The sequence below is a fragment of the Apiospora aurea genome (assembly GCF_038362705.1).
Source record: "Apiospora aurea strain CBS 24483 chromosome Unknown utg000004l_segment0_segment0, whole genome shotgun sequence".
Taxonomy (NCBI): Eukaryota; Fungi; Ascomycota; class Sordariomycetes; order Amphisphaeriales; family Apiosporaceae; genus Apiospora; species Apiospora aurea.
Window position 1 is genome coordinate 1820540 of NW_027117391.1, and position 25932 is coordinate 1846471.

The 25932-nt window shown below is 54.1% G+C and overlaps 11 protein-coding genes across 11 annotated transcripts; 6 read left to right on the top strand and 5 right to left on the bottom strand.

Moving 5' to 3' along the window:
• Positions 1-192: 192 nt before the first annotated feature.
• Positions 193-886, top strand: PG986_005356 (uncharacterized protein; the record flags this gene model as incomplete). Its single annotated transcript, XM_066841578.1, has 2 exons — positions 193-650; positions 718-886. The coding sequence occupies 2 exons, from the start codon at positions 193-195 to the stop codon at positions 884-886; spliced, it is 627 nt and encodes a 208-aa protein (XP_066701440.1).
• Positions 887-2473: 1587 nt separating this feature from the next.
• PG986_005357 (MFS general substrate transporter) lies at positions 2474-4567 on the top strand (the record flags this gene model as incomplete). The annotated part of the gene is made up of 2 exons (XM_066841579.1): positions 2474-3105; positions 3208-4567. 2 exons carry the CDS (start codon positions 2474-2476, stop codon positions 4565-4567), a joined length of 1992 nt encoding a protein of 663 aa, XP_066701441.1.
• A 500-nt stretch (positions 4568-5067) lies between these two features.
• PG986_005358 (uncharacterized protein) lies at positions 5068-6398 on the bottom strand (the record flags this gene model as incomplete). Its single annotated transcript, XM_066841580.1, has 2 exons — positions 5068-6024; positions 6081-6398. The coding sequence occupies 2 exons, from the start codon at positions 6396-6398 to the stop codon at positions 5068-5070; spliced, it is 1275 nt and encodes a 424-aa protein (XP_066701442.1).
• Positions 6399-7639: 1241 nt separating this feature from the next.
• On the bottom strand, positions 7640-11641 carry PG986_005359 (uncharacterized protein; the record flags this gene model as incomplete). The annotated part of the gene is given in 4 exon segments (XM_066841581.1): positions 7640-8354; positions 8453-9132; positions 9149-11504; positions 11583-11641. The coding sequence occupies 4 exon segments, from the start codon at positions 11639-11641 to the stop codon at positions 7640-7642; spliced, it is 3810 nt and encodes a 1269-aa protein (XP_066701443.1).
• Positions 11642-13114: 1473 nt separating this feature from the next.
• On the top strand, positions 13115-14083 carry PG986_005360 (uncharacterized protein; the record flags this gene model as incomplete). Its single annotated transcript, XM_066841582.1, has 2 exons — positions 13115-13567; positions 13751-14083. The coding sequence occupies 2 exons, from the start codon at positions 13115-13117 to the stop codon at positions 14081-14083; spliced, it is 786 nt and encodes a 261-aa protein (XP_066701444.1).
• Positions 14084-14244: 161 nt separating this feature from the next.
• On the bottom strand, positions 14245-15477 carry PG986_005361 (uncharacterized protein; the record flags this gene model as incomplete). Its single annotated transcript, XM_066841583.1, has 2 exons — positions 14245-14877; positions 14935-15477. The coding sequence occupies 2 exons, from the start codon at positions 15475-15477 to the stop codon at positions 14245-14247; spliced, it is 1176 nt and encodes a 391-aa protein (XP_066701445.1).
• Positions 15478-16192: 715 nt separating this feature from the next.
• PG986_005362 (HIT-like domain-containing protein) lies at positions 16193-17284 on the top strand (the record flags this gene model as incomplete). Its single annotated transcript, XM_066841584.1, has 3 exons — positions 16193-16268; positions 16358-16782; positions 16820-17284. The coding sequence occupies 3 exons, from the start codon at positions 16193-16195 to the stop codon at positions 17282-17284; spliced, it is 966 nt and encodes a 321-aa protein (XP_066701446.1).
• Positions 17285-17446: 162 nt separating this feature from the next.
• PG986_005363 (uncharacterized protein) lies at positions 17447-18118 on the bottom strand (the record flags this gene model as incomplete). Its single annotated transcript, XM_066841585.1, has 1 exon — positions 17447-18118. The coding sequence occupies one exon, from the start codon at positions 18116-18118 to the stop codon at positions 17447-17449; it is 672 nt and encodes a 223-aa protein (XP_066701447.1).
• Positions 18119-19289: 1171 nt separating this feature from the next.
• On the top strand, positions 19290-21077 carry PG986_005364 (putative hexokinase; the record flags this gene model as incomplete). Its single annotated transcript, XM_066841586.1, has 3 exons — positions 19290-19471; positions 19580-19597; positions 19691-21077. 3 exons carry the CDS (start codon positions 19290-19292, stop codon positions 21075-21077), a joined length of 1587 nt encoding a protein of 528 aa, XP_066701448.1.
• Positions 21078-21622: 545 nt separating this feature from the next.
• Positions 21623-22655, bottom strand: PG986_005365 (NAD(P)-binding protein; the record flags this gene model as incomplete). The annotated part of the gene is made up of 2 exons (XM_066841587.1): positions 21623-22539; positions 22607-22655. The coding sequence occupies 2 exons, from the start codon at positions 22653-22655 to the stop codon at positions 21623-21625; spliced, it is 966 nt and encodes a 321-aa protein (XP_066701449.1).
• A 1186-nt stretch (positions 22656-23841) lies between these two features.
• Positions 23842-25066, top strand: PG986_005366 (uncharacterized protein; the record flags this gene model as incomplete). Its single annotated transcript, XM_066841588.1, has 3 exons — positions 23842-24095; positions 24361-24808; positions 24902-25066. 3 exons carry the CDS (start codon positions 23842-23844, stop codon positions 25064-25066), a joined length of 867 nt encoding a protein of 288 aa, XP_066701450.1.
• Between the last annotated feature and the right edge of the window lie 866 nt (positions 25067-25932).

The window sequence follows — 25932 nt, forward strand, 5'->3', positions numbered from 1 at the left end:
CGCTTTCTCCCCCGGAAGTCAAACTCTCCTCATCACGCTCGTTTTGCTAACCAGAGTTGCCGACTGATCTGATCTTTGCTGCTTCACTCCCAAGCACATTATCCGTTCTTTTCTTTACGAGCTGTTCCCCATCACGCATTCATTCATTCATTCAACAAGTCCAAGCCAGCACAAGTACGACCAATCGACAAGATGAAGCTGATCGTCAACATTGTCGCTCCCTTGGCCTTGGTCGCCACTGTCTTGGGCGTTGCTCTCCCCACCAAGCCCGGCTACACCTCGCAGGAGATCACCAAGCCGGACGGCAGCAAGGACGTCTTCTACCTCCGCTCCGACTTCGTCTCCACCACCGACCCCATCGATGCTGCTGCTCTTCTCGCCGGCCGCGACCCGGCCCCTCCGGCCAACGTCCCGTTCACCCCGGAGGACTCGCCCGTGGCCAACTGCCCCGTCGAGTTGTCCTCCATGTTCACCGACGCCAACTCGGTCCCGGCCGCCACACTAAGCGACTGCCGGGCCCTCATGGCTGCCGTCGACAATAAGTTCGGTTACTGGAACGCCACTAGCTGGCACGTCTTGTACACGCTGGCCGCCGTTGGCACCTGCAAGTTCTCTGCTTTCCGATGGGACGGGGCTGACCAGGAGCTGAAGTAAGTCATTTTCTCTTTTTGCCCCATTCCTATTTGCCCCTGACATTTTCCTCTTACCAAACTACAGGGTCGGAAACCTCGACGTTTGGGCTTGGCTCAATGAGGCCATTGCCGGCCATGCCGACAACAGCCAGATCCAGGTCTATGGCAACGGCCCTTGCGGCGGAGAGAACGATGCGAATATCCGATACGACATCGGCAACACTCAGCACGCAGGCACCCCTACTTGCTGCTAAGTAGTCGAGGCTTGTGCCAGCACAACAGGGGCAAAGAGCGGCGCTGCACATTCTTTGGGGGCCGATTGATCGGTCAAATCGAGAGCGAAGATAACGGGGACGCTGATTTGACTGTGACAAGGTCAATGGAGGCTGGAGGAAAATGGAACTCGGAACGGGTTTCTGCTTGAGTATATATATATATATATATATATATACGGAGGAGGATATGCTCAAAAGCTCATTGCGTTGCGTTGCGTTGCGTTGCGTTGCCTTGCCTTGCCTTGCCTTGCGCGCCTATGCGTACACGCCATTGTGAAATTTCGGCTTGCTATATGTCCACTGGTGCCAACAAAGGCGCGTGAGATTCGGAACCGCCCAGCCAATAGGATTGATCGATTGATCGATTGATCGATTGATCGCCGGACTCGGCTCCTCCCCAGCTGGTTAGAGTTGGCCAGTTGACCGGTTCGGGGCCGTGTTTAGGTTAATAAGTGACTTAAGCATTCAAGCGCGGTAGCGGCTTCCGACTAGAGCTACGAACCGCAGCCTGCAGGTGCTGACCAGTTTTTTTTTTTTTTTTTTGAGTTGGTGACGCGATGGCAGAGCTTCTACCGCTACAGGTTAGGTTAGGCAGGAGCGTAGGAGCTGTATCCACTTGAGAATTTGAGATGATTGACGCGCAGGGTTGAGAGGCCCGGCTTCAACACGGCTTTAGCGGTATGGACAGACAGGACTGCACAGAATTCAACATTTGAATGATTCCCCGTCCATCCCATCTCCACCGACAGACAGACCCATCCACTCGGGAACACATCACAGCGATCTTGAGATGGAGCCGCCAAGCCGCATCGCATGCTTATGTATGTACAGTAGCCTGCATCGAGTCGGTCTGCATACCACGGCACTTACTTCCCTACTGTTATCAGATCAGATCCATTGGCTTCTCCCTCCGTCAAACATCCTGTGCAGTATCTCGGACCACTGGGCCCTCCCTCGTATTACTAATGCCACCACACTAGCTGAGACTCTCGCCTTACTCACAAGACTCGACCCTCGGCGTTAAGCTGTGCCCTCGCTACGCGAAAGATGGCCCCGAGACCCAACCACCGCCGATATGCGCGTACGGTCCCGACGCCTACGCCTACTGGAGGGTAATCAAACAAGCTCTTTCCGTCCAGTCAGATCCAACATTGAAGCTGTCCAAGTCCCGGACAAAAACCGGGCCTGGGCCTACAGATGGCTGCTTGGTGCTTGGGCTACGGCTACTGCTACTGCTACCATGCCAACTCCATACTGACAACGGGTTTTTGTTGGGGCCAGCCAGGGGGGTTCTTCTACTTCCGCCACCCGTTCATTGAATGAATCCATCACCGCCTCGGCTGTTCCTACACAATTCAAGTCCTTGCCCCAGACAGTTTAAATATCCTATCCAGACAGTGCCTACCCTAGCCTGCTTCCCTTTATTAATATATATACACTATACTACTTCCCTGCTGAACCGTTTACTTTTGCCAAGAACACAGTTCCCTATTTGTCTGTGCAGCTTGCTTCTGATTGGCTGCACTATAAACAAGAAAGAGTCTTGTACCGAGACACCGAGTGGCCATGGCGCAACCCCGTCTTACGGAGCCGTCGCCGGGCCAGAGCGACAACAGCGAAGTGACCGACTTCGCAAACCCAGACGCCAATACGAAAGCCCGGAGTAGTGGCAGCATCGAGAAGAAGCGGAGTCGCAAGGACGACGTCGACGACGGTGATGGGTCGACCACCTACGCCTCCGTCTCTTCCTCCTCCCTGAGCGTCAACCCCATTCCGTCATCAGCCAGCCGCGTTCCCACCAGGGGATCCGAGCCCCCGCTGTCCCGGGTTGTGTCAGAGGTCTATGACGGTATCGAGAGCCGGCACGACGTCGAGATCAGCGGCGACGGCGACGGCGGCGGCGGCGCTCCTCTGGAAGAAGAGAAGACTAGAGCCAGCACCGCGCTCAACCCCAACGACCCTCACCTGGTCACCTGGACGGGACGAGACGACCCCGCCAACCCCAAGAACTGGGCCTACCCCAAGAAGTGGCGGGCTGTCTTCATCGTCTCGTGCTTTACCCTCATGTCGCCGCTGTCCTCGTCCCTCGTAGCGCCCTCCTTGGGTGTCATCGGCCAGGAGCTGGACGTGCCGCCCGGCACCCAACAGGCTCTCATTCTCTCCATTTTCATCCTCGCTTACGCCATTGGGCCTTTAGTGTAAGTCTCTGTGCTCTTATGGACGTGCTAATTAATATATACCTACTGTTACCTCGTAATTCAAGACTGGTATTTGTAAGCTGACTAGGCACAACTCGGTAGCTGGGGACCCCTATCCGAATTATTTGGCCGTATCGTGGTCCTACAAACCACCAACCTCCTTTATCTTTGCTTTAATCTGGGCTGTGGGCTCGCGAGGACGAAGGCACAGTTGATCATTTTCCGCCTCCTAGCTGGTCTGGGCGGTTCGGCACCTCTAGCTATCGGCGGCGGTGTCTTGGCCGACCTGTTCACGGCAGAGCAGCGTGGCAAGGCCATGTCTATCTACTCGTTAATGCCACTGCTTGGCCCGGCTATCGGGCCTATAGGTACGACGACACCTGCCCCTTCTCTTATCACCAACTTGTCACTTGATGTCGTAACCTGGCTAATACCGATCTCTTGTCGTGACATTTCCATAGCCGGCGCTTTCATCACCGAGAATACGACCTGGCGCTGGTCCTTCTGGGCCACCACCATCGCCGACGCCGTCATCCAGCTACTGGGCCTCTTCTTCCTGCGCGAGACTTATGCGCCCGTGCTTCTTAAGTGGAAGCGCCAGCGCCTCGTCAAAGAGACGGGCAACACGGAGCTGCACACTCCCTACGATGACCCCGACCGCACCGTAGCCCGGACGCTGCGCACCGCCGTGGCCCGGCCCTTCCGTCTGCTGGCGACCCAGGTCATCATCCAGGTCCTGGCGCTCTACATGATGTACCTGTACGGTCTCATGTACATCGTCCTTGTCTCGTTCCCGTCCCTGTTCTCTGGCCCCGTGTCGGAGGGCGGCTACGGCGAGTCCCTCGGTATCGGCGGCCTCAACTACATCTCGCTCGGCTTGGGCTTCTTCTTGGGCGCCCAGGTCTGTGCCCCGCTACAGGACCGCATCTACGCTGCGCTGAAGCGGCGCAGCGCTCGCAATGGGGGCTCCGGCGTTGGCCGCCCCGAGTACCGCGTCCCCATGATGGTTCCCGGCGCCATCCTCATCCCCGTGGGCCTGTTCATCTACGGCTGGACCGCCGAGTACAAGACGCACTGGATTGGCCCCAATATCGGCGCCTGCCTCTTCTGCATCGGTACCATCATCGGCTTCCAGTGCGTCCAGGGCTTCCTCGTCGACACGTACACGCGCTACGCCGCCAGCGCCGTCGGCGCCGCCACCGTCATGCGCTCGCTGGCCGGCTTCGGATTCCCCCTTTTCGCCTCCGACCTCTACGACCGCCTCGGCCTCGGCTGGGGCAACTCTTTACTTGCTTTCCTCGGCATCGTCATCGGCTGGCCCAGCCCCGTGCTGCTGTGGTACTATGGCGAGACCCTGCGCAAGCGGGAGCCCGTTCGCGGCCGGGGGGCGCTGAGTGAGAGGATACATGTAGATGATAAGGCTAGAGAAAAAAGAAGTAGGCTATGCATGTGTCTGGCCTGATATACGTATCATGACAAAAAAAATGTATACACGATACCAACAATTACCTAATAAAAGTACGTTGCCGTTGTGACCAACCTATCGATTCAATTGCCATTACCTGTATGAAACATACAATTTGACAACTGTCAAAGCAATTACCTTTTACATGAGTTATCACATGCGATTGCTACGGGGGCTCTGCGTGAAACACAGTGTTTTGTTCGTAAAAAGTTTCTATTGACCAAGGAAAGCAAACAGCCAAAAACGCCAGTGACCGCTGATTGTCCCTTCCGGCACAGACCCGGGGATTCCCATCGTGCAGGCATCGGAAAGATGTATGTAACCGAAGATGGGGACTTTTTTTTTATGGTATCATAAGACGTAACCTCCCTCTTGTTATAATCACACAAGTCGACCCGCGTCTGGGAAGCAAAACACAAGACGGGGTGATGATGAGTAACCGCTACTGTCTAGCAAGACAGGATTCCTGGAGATTGATCGCAGCATGGTAAATCCACTCATGAGGTCTCTGCAGCAGCTTCCTTGGTATCAACCTTCTTTGCTGGGCGATCGTTCTCAGCGCCGTCGTCTCTAGCGCGCTTGCCGTTGGCATCGCCGCCGATGTTAATCTTGGGAGCTGGGAGCTCGCCATTCTCGTTGGTGGCCTTGACAGGCTCCTTCTTTTCTTGCTGCTCTTCCGCCTGATCCCGATCGCGTCCATCGCGGTGATCGCCCCGGCCTCGACCACCTCGGCCACGGCCACGACCGCGCCCGCGCTGGTCGCGACTATCGCGGCGGTCCCCACCAAAGCCGCGCTTCTGGTCCTCATCCCGGCGCTTCTTCCAGTCATTGGAATCGGCACCTTCGCGCTGGTTGCCGCGGAAGCCTCCTCGGCCCCGGCCGCGCTGGAAAGGCTTGCCATGGTTGTTCTTGGGTTGGATCTTGCCTTCCCTGATGGCATCGTTCTTCTGCTTTGTGTACTCGGCCTTCCACATGATCAACAGATCGTGCTCCTTCCAAGTAGGCTTGGGGTCGAGAGCCATGAATTTCTCGGCCGTCTCCTGGTCAGCCCATTCGACAAAGACGGAGCCCTTGAAACCACCATCGTCACCACGTCGAAGACGAACCGAATGGATCTCGCCGTACTGGGTGAAGAACGCCTCGATATCGAATTGAGTCGAAGGGATCTCGTTGCCGAAACCTTTGACATAGACGCTGCGTTCCTCAGTCTTGGCGGTCTTGGTCGGGTCCCATGCCTTCTGCCGGCGGATAGTCTCCTTGCCCTCCTCGCCTTCAATCACGATGAAGTTGCTCTCCTTCAGGGCAGTAATGACGGCCGAGGGCGGTTGGAAACGGCGCATACGCTTGAAGGAAGTGATGGTGGCCAATGGGATAGCCTTGTTCTCGGCACCTCCGGTCTGCTCGCGCATGAACTTGTCCGACGCCAGGTTGCTATCGCTAAAGTAGAAATGGACCTGGATTCAGTTTGTCAGTATCTGTAGAAGTGTTTGAGGAGGCATAGGGAACCTACCTGCGATCGGATCTGAACTGGGTCCGAGGTTTCCTCCATCACGGTTGGGTCGAATTTGTTCGCCTTGGTCTTGCCGTCCTGCGCACCCAGGTCGCGCTTGACCCTCAGCATGTTCTTGGGAGGGTTGAGAACCGAGACGACGCTCGTCTTGTTTCCATTGGCCTCGGTGGCAGCAGGCTTGACGTCCTCATCCATAGCACTGGTTTCTTGGGTGTTGACAGCAGGCTCCGCAGCAGGGGCCGGGGCGGCAGCTTCGGTAGACTCTACGGGGGCAGCAGCAGTGCTGGCCTCGAGAGGCTTGGTATCCTGGTCAGACATGATGTCGACCTTGCCGTTGCAGAGACTATGTTCACGCTTTATTAGTTACAATAGTAGGACTCGAGGGCAGTCGAAGCAGTCGAAGCAAGACAGGACGATGGTGGGGTGTGGAATCTGGGATGCGACGCGGTGGTGGGCTTTTCCACCAGGAGCAAGAACGACGAGTTGGCGAATGCCGCAAACCGGGTGTCCAAGGTCTCGGTGAGAAGTGGCTTGTCCAAGTCTTCTCGAGGCTCAATCCAAAGCACCGGGATGAAAAGAACAAGAACGGTTGGATGCGCGGGGCACTCTTCTACTCATACGCGGTGTGACTCGTCCGGAGTCGAAAGAGGCAGGCAGGCAGGCAGGCAAGGAATCGACAGCATAACTTACCAGGGTCTGATTTTTACACAGTTCCGAGCTCTTTTTTTTCCCCCAGTCCGGAGCAGTTTCTATCGGCTTCGGGTCTCTGGCCTCTTGAGTGGGATTGTTTGCTGTCGTTGCTCGGTTGAGTGAGTAGAGGGCACAGAACGGCAGGTTGCCCGTCGGTCGCGAACAAAATATTCTTTTTGGATAATGAGTGGGGAGCTCTCGAGCTAAAAAGCCGTCAGTTCTCAGAAAGTTTCTGTCGGCCAGTCGGCCTTGCAGGTCCCACTCTTGGCTCGACCCACGGCCGTAGTAGTGAATGCAGCCGCGCACCAATTATCAGTAGGCGTCCTGGGCCAGTGGGAATTCACTGCCAAGTCCCCCGCAATTGCACTGAATGGCCGGAGAGGCTGGGAGCAACAATCATTATCGCTCTTCTGAAAGTCGTTGGTAGGTATGTACATGTAGACGTAGATGGATGGAAAAAAAAAAAAAAGTCAACTCCGCCAAGATTGTTCAAGTGGCTCAGGAAAGACGAAAGAGCTTGCTGCAAACAACAGCATAGTAGCCGTCTTCTCCTATCAAGCGCTACCTTCCCTTGTTGGCCAGCAAGTGAGGTGAGTCAACTAATGTAATACACACACACATGCACCGTCCAAGTTGCCCTTCCCGCTCATTGCTGCCAACAGAGGACCCCTATGCGAGTTTCCATAAAGCTGGCTGCTCAACCAAGTTTTCATTCTTCATCCATGTTCGTGTGTGTGTGCCGTTGCCAACAACAGCCCTTCTAAGTGATATCGTGGGCAATATCAAAACCATCGCCGTGGTGCGTGTGCGCTTATTGCGAAAAAAGAAGAAAAGGAAAAGAAAAAAGACTTCCACCGCCCAAGACCACCTCATAACAGACCCCGAGCCGTAAGAATTTCCCTAATTTCTTTCAACTTCACCGGCTTGGTGAGGAATAGCTCGATGCCGCTCTGGAACGCTTCTTGCTGCACACTCGAGGATGCAAGCCCGGACAACGCAATAACGGTCGACTGTGCGTGTCCATGCGTCTGCTCGAAGTTGCGGATCTGCCGTGTCGCTTGCAGCCCATCCAGACGAGGCATGTTGATGTCCATGAATATACATGCTATTTGCCCAGGAAGTTCCATAACCTTGTCCACGGCTTCTTGCCCATCGTTCGCCAGGGCAAACGACAGATTCAGTTTCTTCATATAAGCAGCCAGAATCTTCAGGTTTATGGGATTGTCGTCGACGAGCAGGAATTTTGGTGGCGGCTCAGCTTCATCCGGACCCGAAGACTTGCTAGGCTGTGCATCCTGAGACTGTGCCTCGGGCCGAGGAGATTCGGGGAGAGACCCGTCCCCCTTTGTGGAAGGTTGGCCGTCCTCGGACATCTCGTGGGATCGTCTAGCATCTCTGGAGCTGGCCTCGCTCCTGTTCGAAGCTCGAGATTGATTGCCCCTAGCGCCAAGGCTGTGCCGCATCGGAGGAAGATTCAAGGTGAGCAAAGATGCCGGCCCTGGCCGTGGTGTTATGGTATCTTGGTGCTCAACCCAGCGCTTCACGGCAGCCAATAGAACTCTGGCAAGCTTGCGAGGCCCGCACCTATAGTGAACAGGTCAGTCAATATCAGTGTCTCAAATGAAACCGCTAATGCAGGGGTATTGGATCTAGAAGGAGAGAGTGATTGAGAGAGAACGCACGGCTGAGAGACAAAGTCCATAGAACGAGAGGCAGATATAGCGCCCTTCTCGGAAGATCGCCGAAACGCCGTCGGCACGTCGGCGCAGATTACCACAACCGGCGCCTTCAAGGATTCCGGACTTGACATATAAGCATTAGACGTCGCTGAATCCTCACAAAGGATCAGATCGGGCGCGAGTTCTGTGGCTTCGGCTGTCGATACCACCTCCATTTGCAACCAGTTCCGGCATATTTTCCAGACAGACTGGGGCGATGTTTTCACCTCAGCTGAGCCCTTGTAGCGCTGAGGAAGGCGTAGCGGTCTATCGAACCCGACCAGACAAATGCGCAGTCCCTTGAGCTCCCTTCTTTGGTTTGCGAAGAAGGTCAACTCAGCCTCTTCCTCCTCCGTCGTGCTGGTCGAGTCGCCGGGATTGACCGGCTTTAGGGGCATCAGCACAGTTACCGTCGTGCCTAGTCCTACCTCGCTGTCCACCGTGACTCTGCCACCAAGCGAGTTTGCAACCTTCTTGACTACATTGAGGCCGAGGCCGAGGCCAGGAGCGAGCCGGTCTTCCTGTGCAAAGGCTTGATACAGGTTTTCACGAAGGAAGTCGCGCGCGATACCTCTCCCCCGTGTCTGCCACGACCAACTTAACAAGTTGACCACTGCATCGCATTCGTTTGGTACGACCCCACTCTTGTGAAAGAGTAACTCTTATAGATCCGGAGCTGGTATACTTGAGTGCGTTCCCAAGCAGATTCATGATGATTCTTCGAACCCCACCAGGGATGGTTCGGAAGTAATGAGAAACTACCGGGTCGATATCCAGATCGATAAGAAGCGGCACAGCGTAACCCCCGGGTAGACCCTCTGGGGATTCTTCGACGCCCCGTCTGGTGTGCTCGATTTCTTCCATGGCCTGTCTCCGGTCAATGCGGCGTACTGCCTCGACATCTTCCCCGGGTTGGCAGGTCTCGCGTTGAATCTGCCCGGCAGAGAGCATGAAAAAGTTGAAACCAGCAAGCACGCTTTCGACCACTTCTTCCACCAAGGAGTCGAGCTGAACATTCATGTAGATACTCTTCATTCCAGCCTCCAGATTAGGCCAGGTTCCTAAACGTAGACCTCGCGCTCCTTGGTCCGGCCGTTTGTCGGGACCAACATAATTATTTACCTTGGAGAAATAAAGTAGATGGTCAATGGTATCGGCGAGTGTGCGCCCACACGTCTCCATTGTGTGTAGGACGTTTCCCTGAAACGCGTCCAAGGATGTATCCGTCAAGAGCTCAACGCCAAGAACCATTCCGTGGAGCGGTGATCGCAGTTCATGGGAGAGTGAACTTAGAACATCCGATTGAGATTTGTTGGCCAGGGATATCTCCAGTCGGTGGATTTCCGACATAATAATCATCGCGAACGCTCGGAAGTAGCTGAGCTCCCCGGTGCGTGTAAGAACTCTCGCAGGCGTACGGGTATAAGCGAATCCTCCTGCAATACATCTCTCCTTCTTCGCATCCCATACTGGTACAAAGGCGACGCTGCGAGCTCCGGCAAAGACCTTTGGCAATCCTTCCTCTGGTGTTTTTTTCCATTGCGACCCCTGGCGATTACGCGACTGGCCTCGTAGAAGTCGAGGGATAGAATGTACATAGTCCTGCTGTCGTTCCGTTGATGTGCTGTTTTGGTCATCGGTCGAGGGATCGGATGTCTGAATGACGCCATCCTCGTCAAAGTTCAAGATTGCTCCTGTAGGATACTTCTGTACAATAGCCCTCAAAATCTTGGTTGATAGAACATGGGTAAGTGGCGCGGGCGTATCCCTGTTAATACTAGAGATATCGGAAGTAGAAAACGCCAGGATGTCTGCGTCGGCACCGGTGTCACCACTCGTTGTATTATCAGACCTTGTTTCATCGCCGCTGGATAAGTCCACAGCATTAGGCGATGGCGGCGGCGGCAAATTTTCTGGAGACTCGGCCTCCTTTGTCAAACTGCCAAAAGCCTTCGGTACGGCATCAAGAAACACCACACCCTCGGTCTCGATAGCCTCACGAAGGATATTTGCAGCTCGGGAAAAGATTTCTTCGACTGTGTTTGTATCTTCGGGAGAAGCTGATGTGTCTGACTTGGGCGTCTGTGCACCACTCGCTTGCACCGATGCGGCCGAATTTGGCGAGTCTCCCCCGCGGGGATTCAGATCGTCCAAGCTTGAGCCCATGTTGTCTGAGAACTGGCCCGGCTCATGGCTGAGATTGGCCGAGAAGAACCCATCATGGAACACTTGGTCCTCGTCGAGAGGGGTTCCCACGTCACGATCCTTGGCCTGCTGTTTTGCATTCAAGGCGCCTTCTCCGGTCGTCTCTTCTTCTGGGAACTCGGCAGCCCCTCCAAATTCCCGATAGGGGAGTGTCGATCTATTCTCCACAAAGGACCCTATCGCGCGTGCCATTCTCTGCGCACGCTGACTTGATATGCGAGCCCGTTTGGAGCGCAAATGCTCCACGATACAACGGGACATATCGCGTAGGATTTGGGAATGAACGACATCCCAGCCGTCCGCGGGGAGAGGTGACTCTCTGAAAAGACTCAAAACCCCAATGTTGACCCCGTTTCGAGACCGGATGGGAACCCCGGCATAAGTACGGCCGACCTTGCCAGAGCTGCAGTAGGAGTTGGAAGCAATTCCAGTGTCTGAATAAATGTCGGGAATCACTATGACTGGAAGGGCGATGGTTCCATGTTCATCCTCTACATCCCCAGCATCGAGGACGCGGCCACAGATGCCTTCGGCTCTGGGGATAGAGGTCCCGCAAAGAAGAAGCTCATCTTGGCCCCTTTGGATGTGGTCAAGACTAGGTGTTAAGGGCAATGTCGCCGTGGCTTCTGCGATAACATACTGGCGGTGCTGGTCAAAAAGCGATATGAAGACGCGAGTAGCGTTGACACGGCACGCCACGAGCTGGGCAAAAGATGTCAGAATAGGATCCGTGGCTGTCCGTAGCTCTGCGTTCGGGAGCTGACTGCCCGTGTCGTTCGGAACACTATGCAGCCGTAGGTCTGGATCATATCTGTCAGGACGTATCAGCTATCTTTGCTGTGGTAAAGTGTGAGAAAAAGGCCAGCAAAGACCAGGGCTCGTTTCTGACCTGAAAGTCTCTCGCTCCCGGGCGGCTTCAGTCACACTGGCCCTGGCTACTACCGTCATAGCAACAGCACCAAGCTACGGTGAGGGACAGATGGGCAGTTGTGAGGCACGGTGCCGATCATAGAGTTGGCGCTCCCTATAATTGAGAAGGAACCCGCAACTATCGCGGGCAGGGCGGAGCAGAACGGAGCAAGTACATGTGCATTCATCTGGGACAGCGTGGCGCGCCTGGATGAAGAAGCTGGAGGTGTTGGCAACGTGCAAGTAAGTGCTGCAATGCCAAAACCTCGGCGAAGGCAACCGAGAGATGACAGCTGAGGCGCTGGAGTATGGGGTACGGCATGTACAGTAGTAATCATGCTATTCTGGTGACAGCCAGGACCAACCAAGCTTGGAGCTCGAGCAGGATTACCGAATCAAGCGGCGGAAGGCAGTGAGTGGCAAAGGCGGGTTTCCGGGCTACATGTTTCCCGCATGCTACATAACGACCATACCCGCAGGATGAGAGAAGCAAAGTGGGTTTTTTTTTTCTTTTTCGGTCATGGATGGGCTCGATTACATGATTGAACGGGGCAAAAAGGGCAGGTTCTGGTGCGCAGTGCGGCCGCTGAGTGGCTTGGTGCCCGGAGCAATTGATGCAAAGCCCATGCAAGCAGTGTTTGCTCCCATTGTGTAAATACCTAGGTTAACATGTATGCAGCTTTCTCTACCTAAGGTACCTAGTGCGCCAAATCGGCCATCGCCTAGGATCTCGATAGTGCTTGCTAAGTGCTGTTGCTAGATGGAGTTAGGTAGCATTGGGCTTGACCTGGCCTTTGCCTGGGCTCTGTCCAGCCCACAGAGGCAAGAGGGCAATCCCATCCTCGAATGCATCAATGATGCTGGTGCTTATTGGCCGCTGCGTGACTTTCCCATCTTTGCCGTTGCTGTGATCCTCAACCAGGGGCCTAAACATTCACGATTGATAGGAAATGTAAATCAGTTCGTATGTATTGAGCCTTGTGAAGAGACTTGGCGAGGCTGTATTAGTCTGGTGGTGCCCAGCCATCAATCGTCTGATCCAACCAACATGGTAGGTAATCTTTTTCCCCATCCACAAGGCCGATGCCCAAGCGCAAAGATGTAGCATGCGAAAGAAAATTCCCCATATGGGGATCTGACGTCATATAATTGACTCCCTTCGCCACCGGAGTCTACATGCGTGTCGAATACATGTACATTTGCTGAATGCTGTAGAACAACAAACATCATAGCAGGTATCTACTTCTATGTTGTACTTGTGTATGCACTGGGGTAATTGCAGGCCGACAGTCTAAGCCCAAGCCACAAAGAGGCCTGGCTCAAGCCGGAATCTCGCTGGTTCAGTGCATCGCAGTCTTTAGGTGAAATCATTTGGCGCCACACAGAACTCTATCCCCGACCCTTGACTCTTGGTCAGGTATTATGGAAAGTACGTGAGTTATCAAAAGAGACGATTGAAATAGTGTACACTACACGCAGTATACCCGCGTAGATATCCCATTACAGCTCACCATGCCAGCCTCGTCTTCTGCCTCTGCCTCGTCCCCCGTCATCGTCATCGTCCATGGCGCCTTCCACCCGCCCGTCTTCTACCAGCCCCTCGTCAGCGCGCTCCAGGCCCCGCCCCACAACTACACGGTGCTGGCGCCGGCGCTGCCCACGACGGGGTCCGACGACAGCGTCGCAGGCAAGACCTACGTCGACGACGTGCGGCAGATCCACAGCACTTTGCTGCCGCTCCTGGACGCGGGACGCCAGGCTGTGCTGGTGTGCCATTCACAGGGCGGCGTCGCGGGCAGCGCCGCCGCCGAGAACCAGACGATAGTGGATCGTAACACGCGCGGTCTCCCCGGCGGCATCAAGGCCGTCGTATATATCTCGGCCTTCGCGTTCCCCGAGAAGGGCATGAGTGTCATCGATGTCGTCGGCGGGGAAGAGAACGTGAAAGGTCTTTACTATCCAGAGGTGAGTCTGATCGCTGTCCATCATATACCTGCTCAGCCAGGCGCCGCCTAGGATCAGTCCTTGAATACATTTAGCTACGATGTAAAGAAAAACATGTATTCTTCAGTTGCGCCGTTCGTCCGTGGCTCATGACTTTCTTTAAGCAATCCCCGTATGCTGATTCGCCCGTGATTTGAATGTCAGGGGCCACACTACAAGCTTGTCGCCGAGAGCGCGGGAGACCAGTTCTACAACCTCCTCCCCAAAGCCGAGAGAGACGAGATGGGACGCTGGCTGGTGCACCAGAGCAAGGCAAGCAAGAACGCGTCCGCACATTTCGTGGCAGGCGACATCACTGTCCCGAAAACCTACGTAGTTTGTACCGAGGACAACGTCTTCCCAGTCCGGGCACAAAAAGCGTTAGCTCAGGCGTCGGGCTGCGACATTGTCGAGGTCGAAAGTGACCATAGCCCCTTTTGCAGCGAAGGCCCAAGGTCCGAGTTACTTCGGATTATTTCGAGTGCGGCCCAGGCATGAAAGATCGTGTAGTATAATATTCTCAAGCTTGCTTGCGTTGCTTAGGCTATCCTACATAGGATATGGGCTATGCAAAGGTGACACTGGTGTCTCCTTAATGAATGTGGTTCTCGGGGACAAACAGCCTTCCTAACAATAGTGCAATGAAGTAACACCCCTTTTCAACTCTTTGGAACTGAAGACCAGGAAAGCGTCCATACCAGCAGCCGTGGTCCATACCCCCAACCCGTCAGCTTCTTTTCCTCATTACAGTCTGGACAGTCTGGATTGATCGGTTGCCAACGACCTTTGTGACACCCAATGCAACGATCACTCCAATGGTAGGTCATTCCCTGCCAGCTCATCTTCTCGACTGGGTTGTTCTCAGCACTGAAATGCCTGGCAGATTCTCCAGAGGCGGCAGCAGCGGGGAACTTCCATTTCTGCGCCCACTTTACTATCTCTTCCATCTCCTGCCTCTTGTCCCTGCTCGTCTCGAAGTCGATGATGAGCGATCTGAGCTTGGGCATTTTCTCAAAAGCGAGACCCCACGCTTTGTCCGCGAAAGGCACTTGGCCACCTTGCTGCATCGTGACCATATCTTGATGCATCTGCTGTTTCCGGCCCCCATTGCGGAACGGGTTGATCTTCAAGGCCTCGTTGCGCTCCCAATACCACCAGTCACCTCGTCTGAAAGTCATTTGGAAGGTTTCCACGTTGGAAAACCAGTCGGTATTCGAGACAACCCAAATGAGGTTGTTGTGGCGTTTGTCTTCCAGCCAATACATTTGAGGGAACACTCTGATAGCTCGTATCTAGAGGAGGGTCGTCAGTATACTTGGTAGCAGCTCCCACGGGCTATTCTCGCTCACCATGTCTCGATGTCTTCGGTCTGGCACAAGCGACCATCCGAGCGATGTCGTTGAGAAGAAGCGCTCGAAACGAGTCTGGGCTTCGGATTCGGTCTGTCTAGGCAGACCGCGGTAGAAGTAGAACCTGTGCTCCCTCTGCCTCCATGGTATCTCGAACTTGACGCATTCTTGATAGACACGTTTGCAGGTTTGTAAGAGACCCACATATGTTACCATTCCCGAAGGGTTTTCAGGTCGAACCCAGTCGAAACCCGCGATATTCCGAGTTGCAGAAGGGGTCCCAAATGACGGCCGCGGCGTGAGTGTCTCGTCATCATGGTCGAAACGGACGGCAAATTGATGATGGTGAACATTCACTGGCGGTTCCTCCGTAAGTGTGTACTTGTAAATCTGAATCCTCAACTCCGTTGGTAACCTGTCGAACAATGGCGATGCCTCTTGCCGGTTGACTCGCTGGCTGACTTGCCAGTTGAACTCCCGAACCCACGCTTGTTCTAACTGATTTGGGGGCTGCTGCAGCTGAGGCCCTGGGAGGATTTCCATTGTGCCGTAGTTGAGCTCCTGCGACCTGAAAGCACGATAGCTTGACGTGTAGAAAAGGGATGTTTTTAGTTATGTGGGAGGAAGAGCAGGTAGTTTTAATGTTTGCTCTGGCTTGTGTTGTAGTGCCCTGTCAGGTAGGCAGGCACAGACGGCAACCGAGTGGCTTTATAGCGTACTGATTATTAAGTATTCAGAACCCGAGTTTTTAGTTCCGCATAGATAGAATATATACTAAAAGAGGTTTAAAAAGATAAATGTTATAAGTTTAGGGAAAAAATCAAGCAGCCGAAGAGCGCGGGCAGTCGGTGATGGTCTTTCCTCACACAGATGCAGTTATCCAGGAGCACAAAGTCAGTGGCACCAGACGTGACTTATGTGATGGGATCTCACATATGTCGAGTGGCTACCTCCCAACATGTCCGTATCTCACTTCATTAGGTATGTAGTTAGAGTGTAGTACGTGCATTACATGTCGGGTAGTAGACGAGGTGTCAGTCCTACCTGCTTTACATGTAAGATAGTGGCATAGTGGCCCCCCACCATGCTCCGAGCTCCCCAGCGGGCGAGACTGGGACCCCTGAAAAGCAGGGTGTCCGGTGGGGTTGGCGGGGCTATTATCGCAGGGAGGGGGCAGTCCCGATCACAGCTGTGCTAAGCAGGCACACAGAGGAATTAACTCCAAGCCAGCATACCTACTTCTAGAAACCCGCCCAGCATGGCCGCAGACGAGTCGAAGAGCAAGGCGGAGGCCCTCGTGCCCAAGTTTCAGTTCGAGCGTGTACTCAACCAAGGTAACCGACCGTGCTAGGATGGCTCGACTCATCTGGCCCAACCTACGAATACTCCACCGCAGATATGAAAATGTGCTAATACTGGGCAGATGAGGGAGGTAGGCGCATCGCCCTCTACGGCAAAATCGACACGCAGCCCACTCTCCTCGTCCTCGAACGCGCGCCCTTCCCCGATGCCCCGGAATACCTATCCGCTCTGCCGGCCAACTTGCGCAGTCTGACGAACCTGGGCAACAACGACATCTACTCGTGGTTCCTCGGCAGCGGCAGCCCCGTATTTACGGACGGAGGCGACAACAAGGACAAAGACAAGTTCGCCGACTTCAAGATTGACCTGATCTGCCCATGCACCGAGAAGCACATCCGAAAGCACAGCAAACAAGGCTCCCGCTACGTGGCCGAGACACCTGAGGTCTACCGCGACAAAGTCCGTCCCTTCATGCAGGTCGGTCGGGAAGAAGGCCGCCTGAACTGGGTCTACAACATCATCGAGGGGCGCAAGGAGGTCGAGGACGTGATCTACAGGACACCGCTGGGCCGGGATGGGGAAGAGGGCTTCCCTGCTGCTGCCGAACCTGCATTGGGACCGCAAGACCATCGAGTCGCTGCACCTGCTGGCCATTGTCGAGCGACGAGACCTATGGAGTCTGCGAGACCTCAAGAAGCGGCACATCTCCTGGCTGAAGCACATGAGGGCAAAGACGATCGACGCGACGGTCGCTACCTACCCACAAATCGAGGAAGACCAGCTGAAGCTCTTCTTCCACTACCACCCTACATATTATCATCTACACATCCACATTGTGCACGCCAATTTGGAGGCAACTTCGACACAGTCGGTGGGCAAAGCGATCGCACTCGATAGCGTGATCGATCAGTTAGAGCGCATGACAGGAGACGACGAGATGGGTATGGATACGGTTCCATTGTGCTACACGGTGGGTGAACAGTCGGATTTATGGACAGAAATATTCGAGCCTCTCAAGAACGGCCGTAAAGCTTCTCCACAGCAATAATAAGATCACTGACTCCGGAGCCGCTCGGGCAATCCGTCCACTCCCCGCCGTCTCTTATGCAGTAGATTTCCTCGTCCAACCGGACGGTGCAGCTCTTCGTGACGCCAGCCTATTGATGATAGGGCACTGGTTAGCATGTCGCTGTAGCAAAGGTTGCGGGAATTAGGATGGACCTACCGTAGCACTCCGGCTCACACTGTCTCTAAGCATGCGCAACCCAAACGCGCCGTCGTCTTGGGCGGCACAGTTTTCCAACTTCTCAAAATCGATGCCGTGCTCGAGCGCGCAGTCCTCGACTAGTTCCCGCTGGGGGATATCCGTATAGTCGCGAGTCAGACACATGGTGAAACCAAGATTGATCTTGGGGTCCGGGTAGAGGTGCGTCGCGCACAGTTCGATAATGTTGCCCATGCACTCCTCCGGACCATGCATGCATTCGACGCCATCGTTCTCGGTCGTTTTCCCGATATAGGACAGGGTGAAGTTGACCTTCTCGTAGACGCGCATCATGGCAGGTAGGATCATCTCCTTGAGGCAGTCCTTGGCGTCAGGGCATTTGCTCATGATGTGCGCCTCCAGCGGCACGAGGGCCCCAGCCTTGTGCGCCTCGTTGGGCGTAGCGGCTACTGCTGTCGACTTCTTCGGGTCGGCGGCGGTAGGCGGCGACAGCGTCCAGTCCGCGGCGGGTATCGCAGCGGTGTTTCGGATGGCGTAGACGGTGTAGAGCACGAGGAGCGCGACGGGAATCATAATCCAGGGACGGTTTCTCCGAGCGGAACGGCTTCTGGTCGGTCGCTTCTCGTCCCACGAGGAAAGACTGATGTGCGAAGCCATGGTTCTTATGTGAGGATGTAAACAATGTCGATGTTTGAGCTAGTTAGATGTAGTGATGGCACATGTCACAATACACTGCGGTGATAATGTGCCAAGGGATGTATTGGATACCAGGCGGATACTAAAATGCAGCAACAGAAGAGTGAGGATGGTGATGATGAGAGGTAGGTTTACCAATTACCAATTACAGGTGCATATGATACCATACAATGCACGCAAGACAGGTACTCGAACCTTAGCCGGCTCCCCTGGTAGCTTACTCTCCTAACGGGATGCTCAGTTGATCGGGTTTCAAACTGTTAGGCGGTCTTTGGGCACTTGGGGGGCCCGGCTGGCATCTGATAGGCTTCATGTAGCGGGTTATTTTGGACACAGTGCTCTTATGTGGCGCTGTTGTGTGGCGGGCAGCCTGGATTAACCGAACGAGGCCGTCTCTCCCTCCCTGTAAACCAGCTCAAGATACATCAATTGTACGAGCCGAGGGTCAACATAGTAAGCCACTACTCGTTGCGAGGGTCTAGCTGAAACGATGGGAGGCATCACCGGTCAAATTTGTAACATCCGGGATGGGCCACAAAGGTATTGACGTGAAGGATCGACGCATGTGGCTAGCTGCACTATAGACCGATTCATCGACATCCGGTGTACAAGGTGCAGGCAGGAATTGATTGACAGATGCCGCATGCCAATGACTGCGCGCGCGTGTACCTTGCCTACATGTATGTACTCACATCAATACATTAATCAATCAATCAACCAATACCTACTTCCAAGTCCCCATCCGTCGCCTCGATGGTCTCCATAGTCGCTAGCAGGCCGACAATTGCAACGTTCCTTATCCCTATATCTGGGACACACGACCGATACTACCAATACTAAACGTTGGTTCGGCACTTCCCATCTCTGGTGCCTGCATAGAACCTCGTGTTCTGCAGGAGTACTTCTTCAGCAACGCATCGCCTCGTATTCTCCAAACCCCAAAATTTACTGTCCATCTCCACGCCTTTTACATAACACCCTCATTCGAAGTACATCCTCCCAATTCCAACTACATACATCTTGTTGTTACTTGGGAGGCTGCTGTAGCCACTGGCCTGACTGCAGATTACCCCACACTCACCACCACCACCACCGTCGATTCGGAGGTCCTCCGATACAACATACAACCTTCATGGAGCCAGACTTTGAGGACTACTTGCGGCCACTCGATTTCAATGCCGAGACCGCTCACCAGCTGGCACGAGAGCTGTGCTGCACTTTCAAGCAACTAGCTGCTGAGTCGTCTGTTCAGTTCTTAGCAACACCTGTCTCCGAGTCCATACTGAGACCGCCCAAGGGGAGCGAGAAGGGGAGGTACGTCATCCTTCGATTTCATAGGCTCGCCCTTATAAAGGGGGTGCCTTGGCGCTATATATGCGTGTATGCATGATGAAAGTGGTTTTGGGCTGACTTGTCTTGCAGGTACCTCGCGATTGACATGTAAGGAAAATCCACTATACATATCAGTTCAATTTTTTCTTCTTCTTTTCTTTTTCAAGGCAAAAACTCGCATACTGACCCTCGTTCTGTTAGCGGCGGGACCAATCTCAGGGTTGGCTTTGTTGAGCTGCTGGGCAAAGAAGAAAACACTTCCCAGCCCAAGCTGGGGTTACAGAATGGCAATGAGCATCCAGTGCGACTACGTCGACACCTGGAAAAATCGTGGCCCATCCTTGACCATCTCAAAAATGAACACCCCGACGAGTTGTTCTCCTGGATAGGCAAATGCATCGCCGAGGTTATCGCAGATGGCTGCCAGACGTTCGGCTTACCCCGAGATGTTACACTGCCATTAGGTGTCACCTTCAGTTTCCCCATGGTCCAGCATACTTTATCCCAGGCCGAACTCATGTCCATGGGCAAGGGCTTCGCGATCACCTCCAAGGCAGATCTGGGCTCCCAACTGTTGAAGGGGTACGAAATCTGGCGAGGGTCGGAAAGAGAACTGCCTCTCATCCGGATCGCGGCGATAGCCAACGATGCGGTCTCAACTCTGGTATCGTTTGTCTACCAATCCCAAGAGAGCCAGTCACGGAAAGCAGCTATGGGCCTCATCTGCGGAACCGGTTCAAACGCCACGATTCCATTGGGCCAAAGCATGTTGCATCCTAGCAAGCTTCCTAAGGTCGAGGTTCTCAATGGGCACAACCCGGACGAGCAAAGAATCGCTGTCAACACCGAGTGGTCTATCAACGGCACTGCCCCGGCGCTGAGGTCTCTTGGGCTCATCAGCAAATGGGATGATCAACTAGACGCAGCCGGTGAAGTGCCAGGCTTCCAGCCCCTAGAATATATGACTGCGGGACGTTATCTAGGAGAGCTCGGCCGACTCATTTTGCTCGACTACCTAAGTAGCTATCAAGGGTTTGCGGAGGATGCTCTGCCAACAAAACTACAGCAGAGGTTTGGGCTTACTACGACTTTCTTGAGCCATTTCAAGCCTCCGAACCCTTCTGCCCTCCTGGAAAAGCTTGAGGTGGAGTTTCCCGTCACGGATACGAACTCTGGATTTGCGTGGACGGAGGACATGGCGATCAAGATCTACAAGATCGCCAAAGCCATCGAAGTCAGAGCTGCTGGCATAGTCGCAGCTGCCACTGTCGGCTTACTGGCATGCGCAGGAGACATACCTTTGCGGGAGTCTCTTGAGCATGAGAGCACGGAACAAAACCACCCAGGAGCAGATGGATCAGCCGCGGCATTAAAAGATCTGGTAGTTGGCTACACCGGAGGCTGTATTGCACACTTCCAAGACTACCTGGTGGACTGCCAAGGTTCCCTGGACGACATTCTTCGGAAAGAATTCGGCCCCGAGCCTCCCTTCCGTCTCACCTTGAGTCCTTGTCACGATGGGGGTATCACGGGGGCAGGTGTGCTCTGCGGGGCTGCCCAGGCCCAATACCAGTTGACGAAGGCATGATTGACAATTGTATGTATCGCCATCGGGATCTTTCTTCAAAGCATTAGCGTAGCGTAAGCGTATCTTACCAGGGGTCATCCACTTGAATCCACACACATTTAGACTACAATACAGCGTTGATGTATAACCGGTAGGAAAGACATGAGATTGTGTTGTCTGACTTCGGCTAACCCGGGAAGGGTACCATCCCAGGGCCTAGCGTTCAACTGTATAGATGCCAAACAGGTATGTAGACGCAACGAGTTGATCGTAAGAGTCTACTCTTAACTCAGGGGATCCTAGCAACCAGAAAGTTGGCCCAGGTACCGTCATGCTCATTTATATGCGTAAATCGTCACTAAAAGTACAGGCCGTTGGGTATTGGATTGGAAGAGAGTCGATCCATGATACACACAAGTAATGATCTTAAATATCACAACATGTTTCGTGATCTCATATATCCCGATGGCTATTCATCCTCCCTTGGAATCGAGATTTACTTCGGTGGAACTTAAGCTTTGAAGGTTTTTAAGTATACTTTACGAATGGGAAATTTCTTTATCTATCTAGTTAAACGTTTTCCCCAAGAAGGTGCCAGCCTCGTTCGTGTTGTCGACCTCAACCGAAAAACTCAGCTCCTTCACTTCGTCCAGCTCCTTGTCCACGGCCGCGACGTCGGCCTTGATGACCTGCCAAGCTCCCGCCGTCAGCGGCAGTCTCGAGGGCAAGGGCTTTTCCTCGGCGCGGGCGACGACCTGGTACATGGCCATGGCTACTCTCTCGGCCGGCGTCCAGGTCTTCTGCATGTCGGGGTTCTTGACGTAGCCCTCGAGCAGGCGGGTGGGGGTGTCGGCCGCCGCGTACGCCGGATGGGGCGACAGCCACTGCATGGTGCCGGCGCCGGCGAAGTTGGTGCGGGTGCCGCCCGGCTCGACGAGGCAGAAGTGGACGTTCCACTCGGGCCGGACCTCCTTGCTGACGCTCTCGGTGAAGCCCTCGACCGCGAACTTGGCCGCGTGGTAGAAGGCGCTGCCCGGGAACCCGGCGAAGCCGCCCAGCGACGTCACGTTGAGCACGACGCCGCCCACCGGGCCGCCCGTCTTGGGGTTCTCGTCGCGGAAGACGCGGACGGCGTGCAGCGACAGCGTCGCGGTGCCCCAGAAGTCCGTCTCGACCACCTGGCGGGCCTTGGCGTGGTCCTCTGGCTGCAGGGCCGACTCGGCGTCGCCCATGAGGCCGTAGCCGGCGTTGTTGACGAGCACGTCCACGCGGCCGAATTGGGAGAGGGCCGAGCCGAGAGCGGCGGCGATGGACTTGTCTGAAGTGACGTCGAGATCGACGGTATGCACCCGCTCCGGCGCGGTCGCCGCAATCTCCGTGGCGAGGTTCGAAGAGTCTCGGGCCGTGGCTACGAGGCGGTGTGTAGGGTGGGAGGCGATGAGCTTGGCAAGGGCCAAGCCAATGCCCGACGACGATCCGGTGACTTTTGGTTTTCACCCGAGCAATCAGTCAAGTCTGTCGGTTACGGAGCGGTTCAAGAGGGTGCTCACCAAACCAGACTGCATCTTCTGGCAGTTTATAGAGCGCTTGTGAGGCCATGGCGGGAGAATGGCGGGTCGGTTTTTGTTGAGCAGACGGGCTGAGAAAGGGTGCTCTTTTCGAGTATTTCGAGGAACGGAAGCTCCTCCGCCTTTACCAGCGTTTGAAGAAACTGCTTATATAGAATTATATATAAGTATTGGACTGTACCGTCCTTGGAATGCCAGACTGATGTCACTTATGCAAGGGGGGCGGCTTAAGTCCATCCTGTTGCATTAAGTCCGTCATCTCCGGATCTTTTCCAGGTTGTCATAGGCCAAAACATGGAAGATTGGGCAGGGAGGGGATTGCCCGATTTGGTAGGGACGGCACGTCCCGTATGTTACGCCGGAGTTGCTTGTTTAAGTTGATGTAAGCACTACGGCAATTGCGACTGTACATACTCGGTAATGTAAATACGAAATGTAGTGCCGTCAGCAAGTATGGTATGTACGGGGTAGTTCCATTCCTGTGGGTGCAAACGAGCATTACGATCCATTCTCTAGGTGATTTACTATGACACCAGTTACCTCTATCATGGCAACAAATTCGACTCACACGGGGCTTCCCGTTAAGGGCCCAACCCCATTGCTCGAGCTGGGCTGGCAAGCTATTGTGACCATTATACCGAGTGCTGTAAGTGAGCTACTAGTAAACAAGCAGCAAGTATTATTTGTTAACCCTTGCACGTCAGATCTTGGCCAGATTCATTGCCTCGTGCTTCTACAACCTCTGGTTTCATCCTCTGGCAAGCTTTCCCGGCCCCACGCTCGGTCGAGCTTCTCTCGTGAGTTCGATATAATCATAGTTTCTTTCCCGAGAATAGACGACTGAGTTAATTAGTTCTTCCGTTTCTGGCACACATCCGGGGGGAAGTTTCATGTCGCTGTCACCAAAGCCCACCGCAGATATGGTAAGTCAGTACCCTATGTGCCAAGGTCCGCTCTCCAAAGTATCCGTCTATATACCGGAGAGGAAGATGAGGAGGCCCGCAAGTAGAACGGAGATTTAACTATTCACAGGCCCAATTGTTCGCGTCGCCCCCAACGAGCTTTCCTTCGCCAGTGTTGAGTCGTGGAAAGCCATATATGGCCATCCGCTGCCCGGCAAAGAGATTGCTCCCAAAGGGCCGTTTTACGAAGTCTTCGCGGCTGGCTTCAGCAGCAAGTGCGTAGGGAGCGAGCGGGACCCCAAGAAGCACAGTAAAATGCGCAGGATGCTCAACCCGGCGTTCTCGCAACGCGGCCTCTTGGGGCAGGAGGAGATCATCACCGGCGTCGTCGACAAGTTTGTCAAGATCCTGGGGGAGAAGGGGGGCCCGGGCTCCCGTGGGTTGAATATGACCAAGTGGTACGAAATGAACTCCTTCGACATCCTGGGCGAGATGGCTTTTGGCGAGAGCTTCCATAGTCTCGATACAGGTGAGCTTACCAGCATTGCTGCCCCTCAGCGCGTCAGCGTGTATGTCTGATCATTTACCATCTGAAGGCAAGCCACACTTCTGGGCCGATATCGTCTTGGAACATTTGTACTTCATCACAATTGTTGACAACATACGGCGCATTGGCTGGCTGGCCGCGGCCTTTGGCTTCTTGATCCCGTCGGCCCTCTTGACGAGGAATCAAAATTCTGCTTACAGCCGTCAACAGGTCGAAAAGTAAGTTATTATATCAAGTCCTGGCTCGGAACTATGCGTATAGCGCGTCCTGACACTTCTGCTATGTAGGCGGCTCTCTGTAGAAGGGTCTCGAAACGACTTTGTGAGCTTGCTCGTAGAAAAGGTTCGCAATGGAGAAGTGGGCAAGGAAGAAATGACTGCTCATGTTTCGACTATGACGTATGACTGCCCCTACCCAGACTCGTGGTCCCTTCTGTCAGAGCATATGCTGACACATGAGCTCATGGATAGCATTGCTGGCGGGGAGACGGTGGCAACTACCCTGACTGGGTTGACCTGCTTCCTGGTCCAAAATCCCGAGAAGCTCCAACAGCTCGTTGACGAGGTCCGTGGTGCCTTTAAGTCCTACGACGAAATCAATGCGACCGCAGCACAGCAACTTCCTTACCTTCAAGCCGTCCTGAACGAGGGTCTAAGGCTGTTTCCGCCTGCGTCTGGTGGCGCGCCACGAGTCTCACCAGGCTTCGAACTGCACGGATATCATATACCGTCGGGGGTAAGTAGTAAAGCTAGCCAGCTTCTTCTCTTGAGGTCTGGCGGAGTATTCCTGGGTCTTGAAGCTAACTGGCCGTTCCCACCACCCACTCAGACTGAAATCAACGTCAGCCCCTGGACCATAACACACGATGAGAAATACTTCGCCGAACCTTGGGAGTTCAGACCTGAGCGCTGGCTCGGTCTCTACCCGACCGACGTCAAGGAGGCCAGCAGGCCATTCCTTCTCGGTCCACGAGACTGTCTAGGGCGGAAGTAAGTCGTCACTTACCATGCCAAAACTGACCGTGGATGTAGACTGACTAGCCTTTTGCACTTGATTGTAGCTTCGCGTGGATGGAGTTGAACTTGGTCCTGGCTAAAATCCTTTGGTCGTACGACCTGGAACTTGTCAGTAAAGGAGTTAACTGGTTGCAAGATAGTCGGGTGCATATTCTGTGGTGGAAGCCGAAACTCTTTGTGCGCTTTTGCAAGCGATCTGATTGATTTGAACAATGTGCCTATTTGTTTTCATTTCTCCTCATTGATTTGGATGTCATTTATCCGAAATTAGCTTATATGCAACAAGTCGTACGGCTTGAGTAAGTGTCGATGAAGATAACACTTGCTTAAGTTGAATTTGATGGTGAAGTCGACTGCAGGCTCACCAGTAAGCTGGGAAACTGCCGGCTCTTGGTAGCCGTGACTCCAAATCCTGTAGCTCCGCATAGTACACGAACAGCGGACAAAGCAGGTGGGAATGAGAAAGGTCTCAGGGGCCATAGAAAAAGTACCCATTGCGGACTGTACTACCGTGTATCGATATAGGTACCTTGCAGCTGGCGGTATTCTCTTTCTCCCCCTTGCATCGAGGCTCTGTGATTGGCCGGATCTGGGGAAGGGGTTGCCCAAATTGGCAGCTTACATCGGGACCGACCACCGGCGCGGCCTACTTTGGGTATAAGACAAGCAATGTCCCATCTAGGTAATAGGTGTTCTCCGAAGGTGCCGTAGGAGCACGACGGGCTGACATACACCTCATAGCAGTGGCGACTATGTTCATCTAAACATCCACCTTTCGATTATCGGCATATATCCCTAGACAGACTCGCTAGCAACTGCTGGTAGTCTTGGACTCAGGACGGA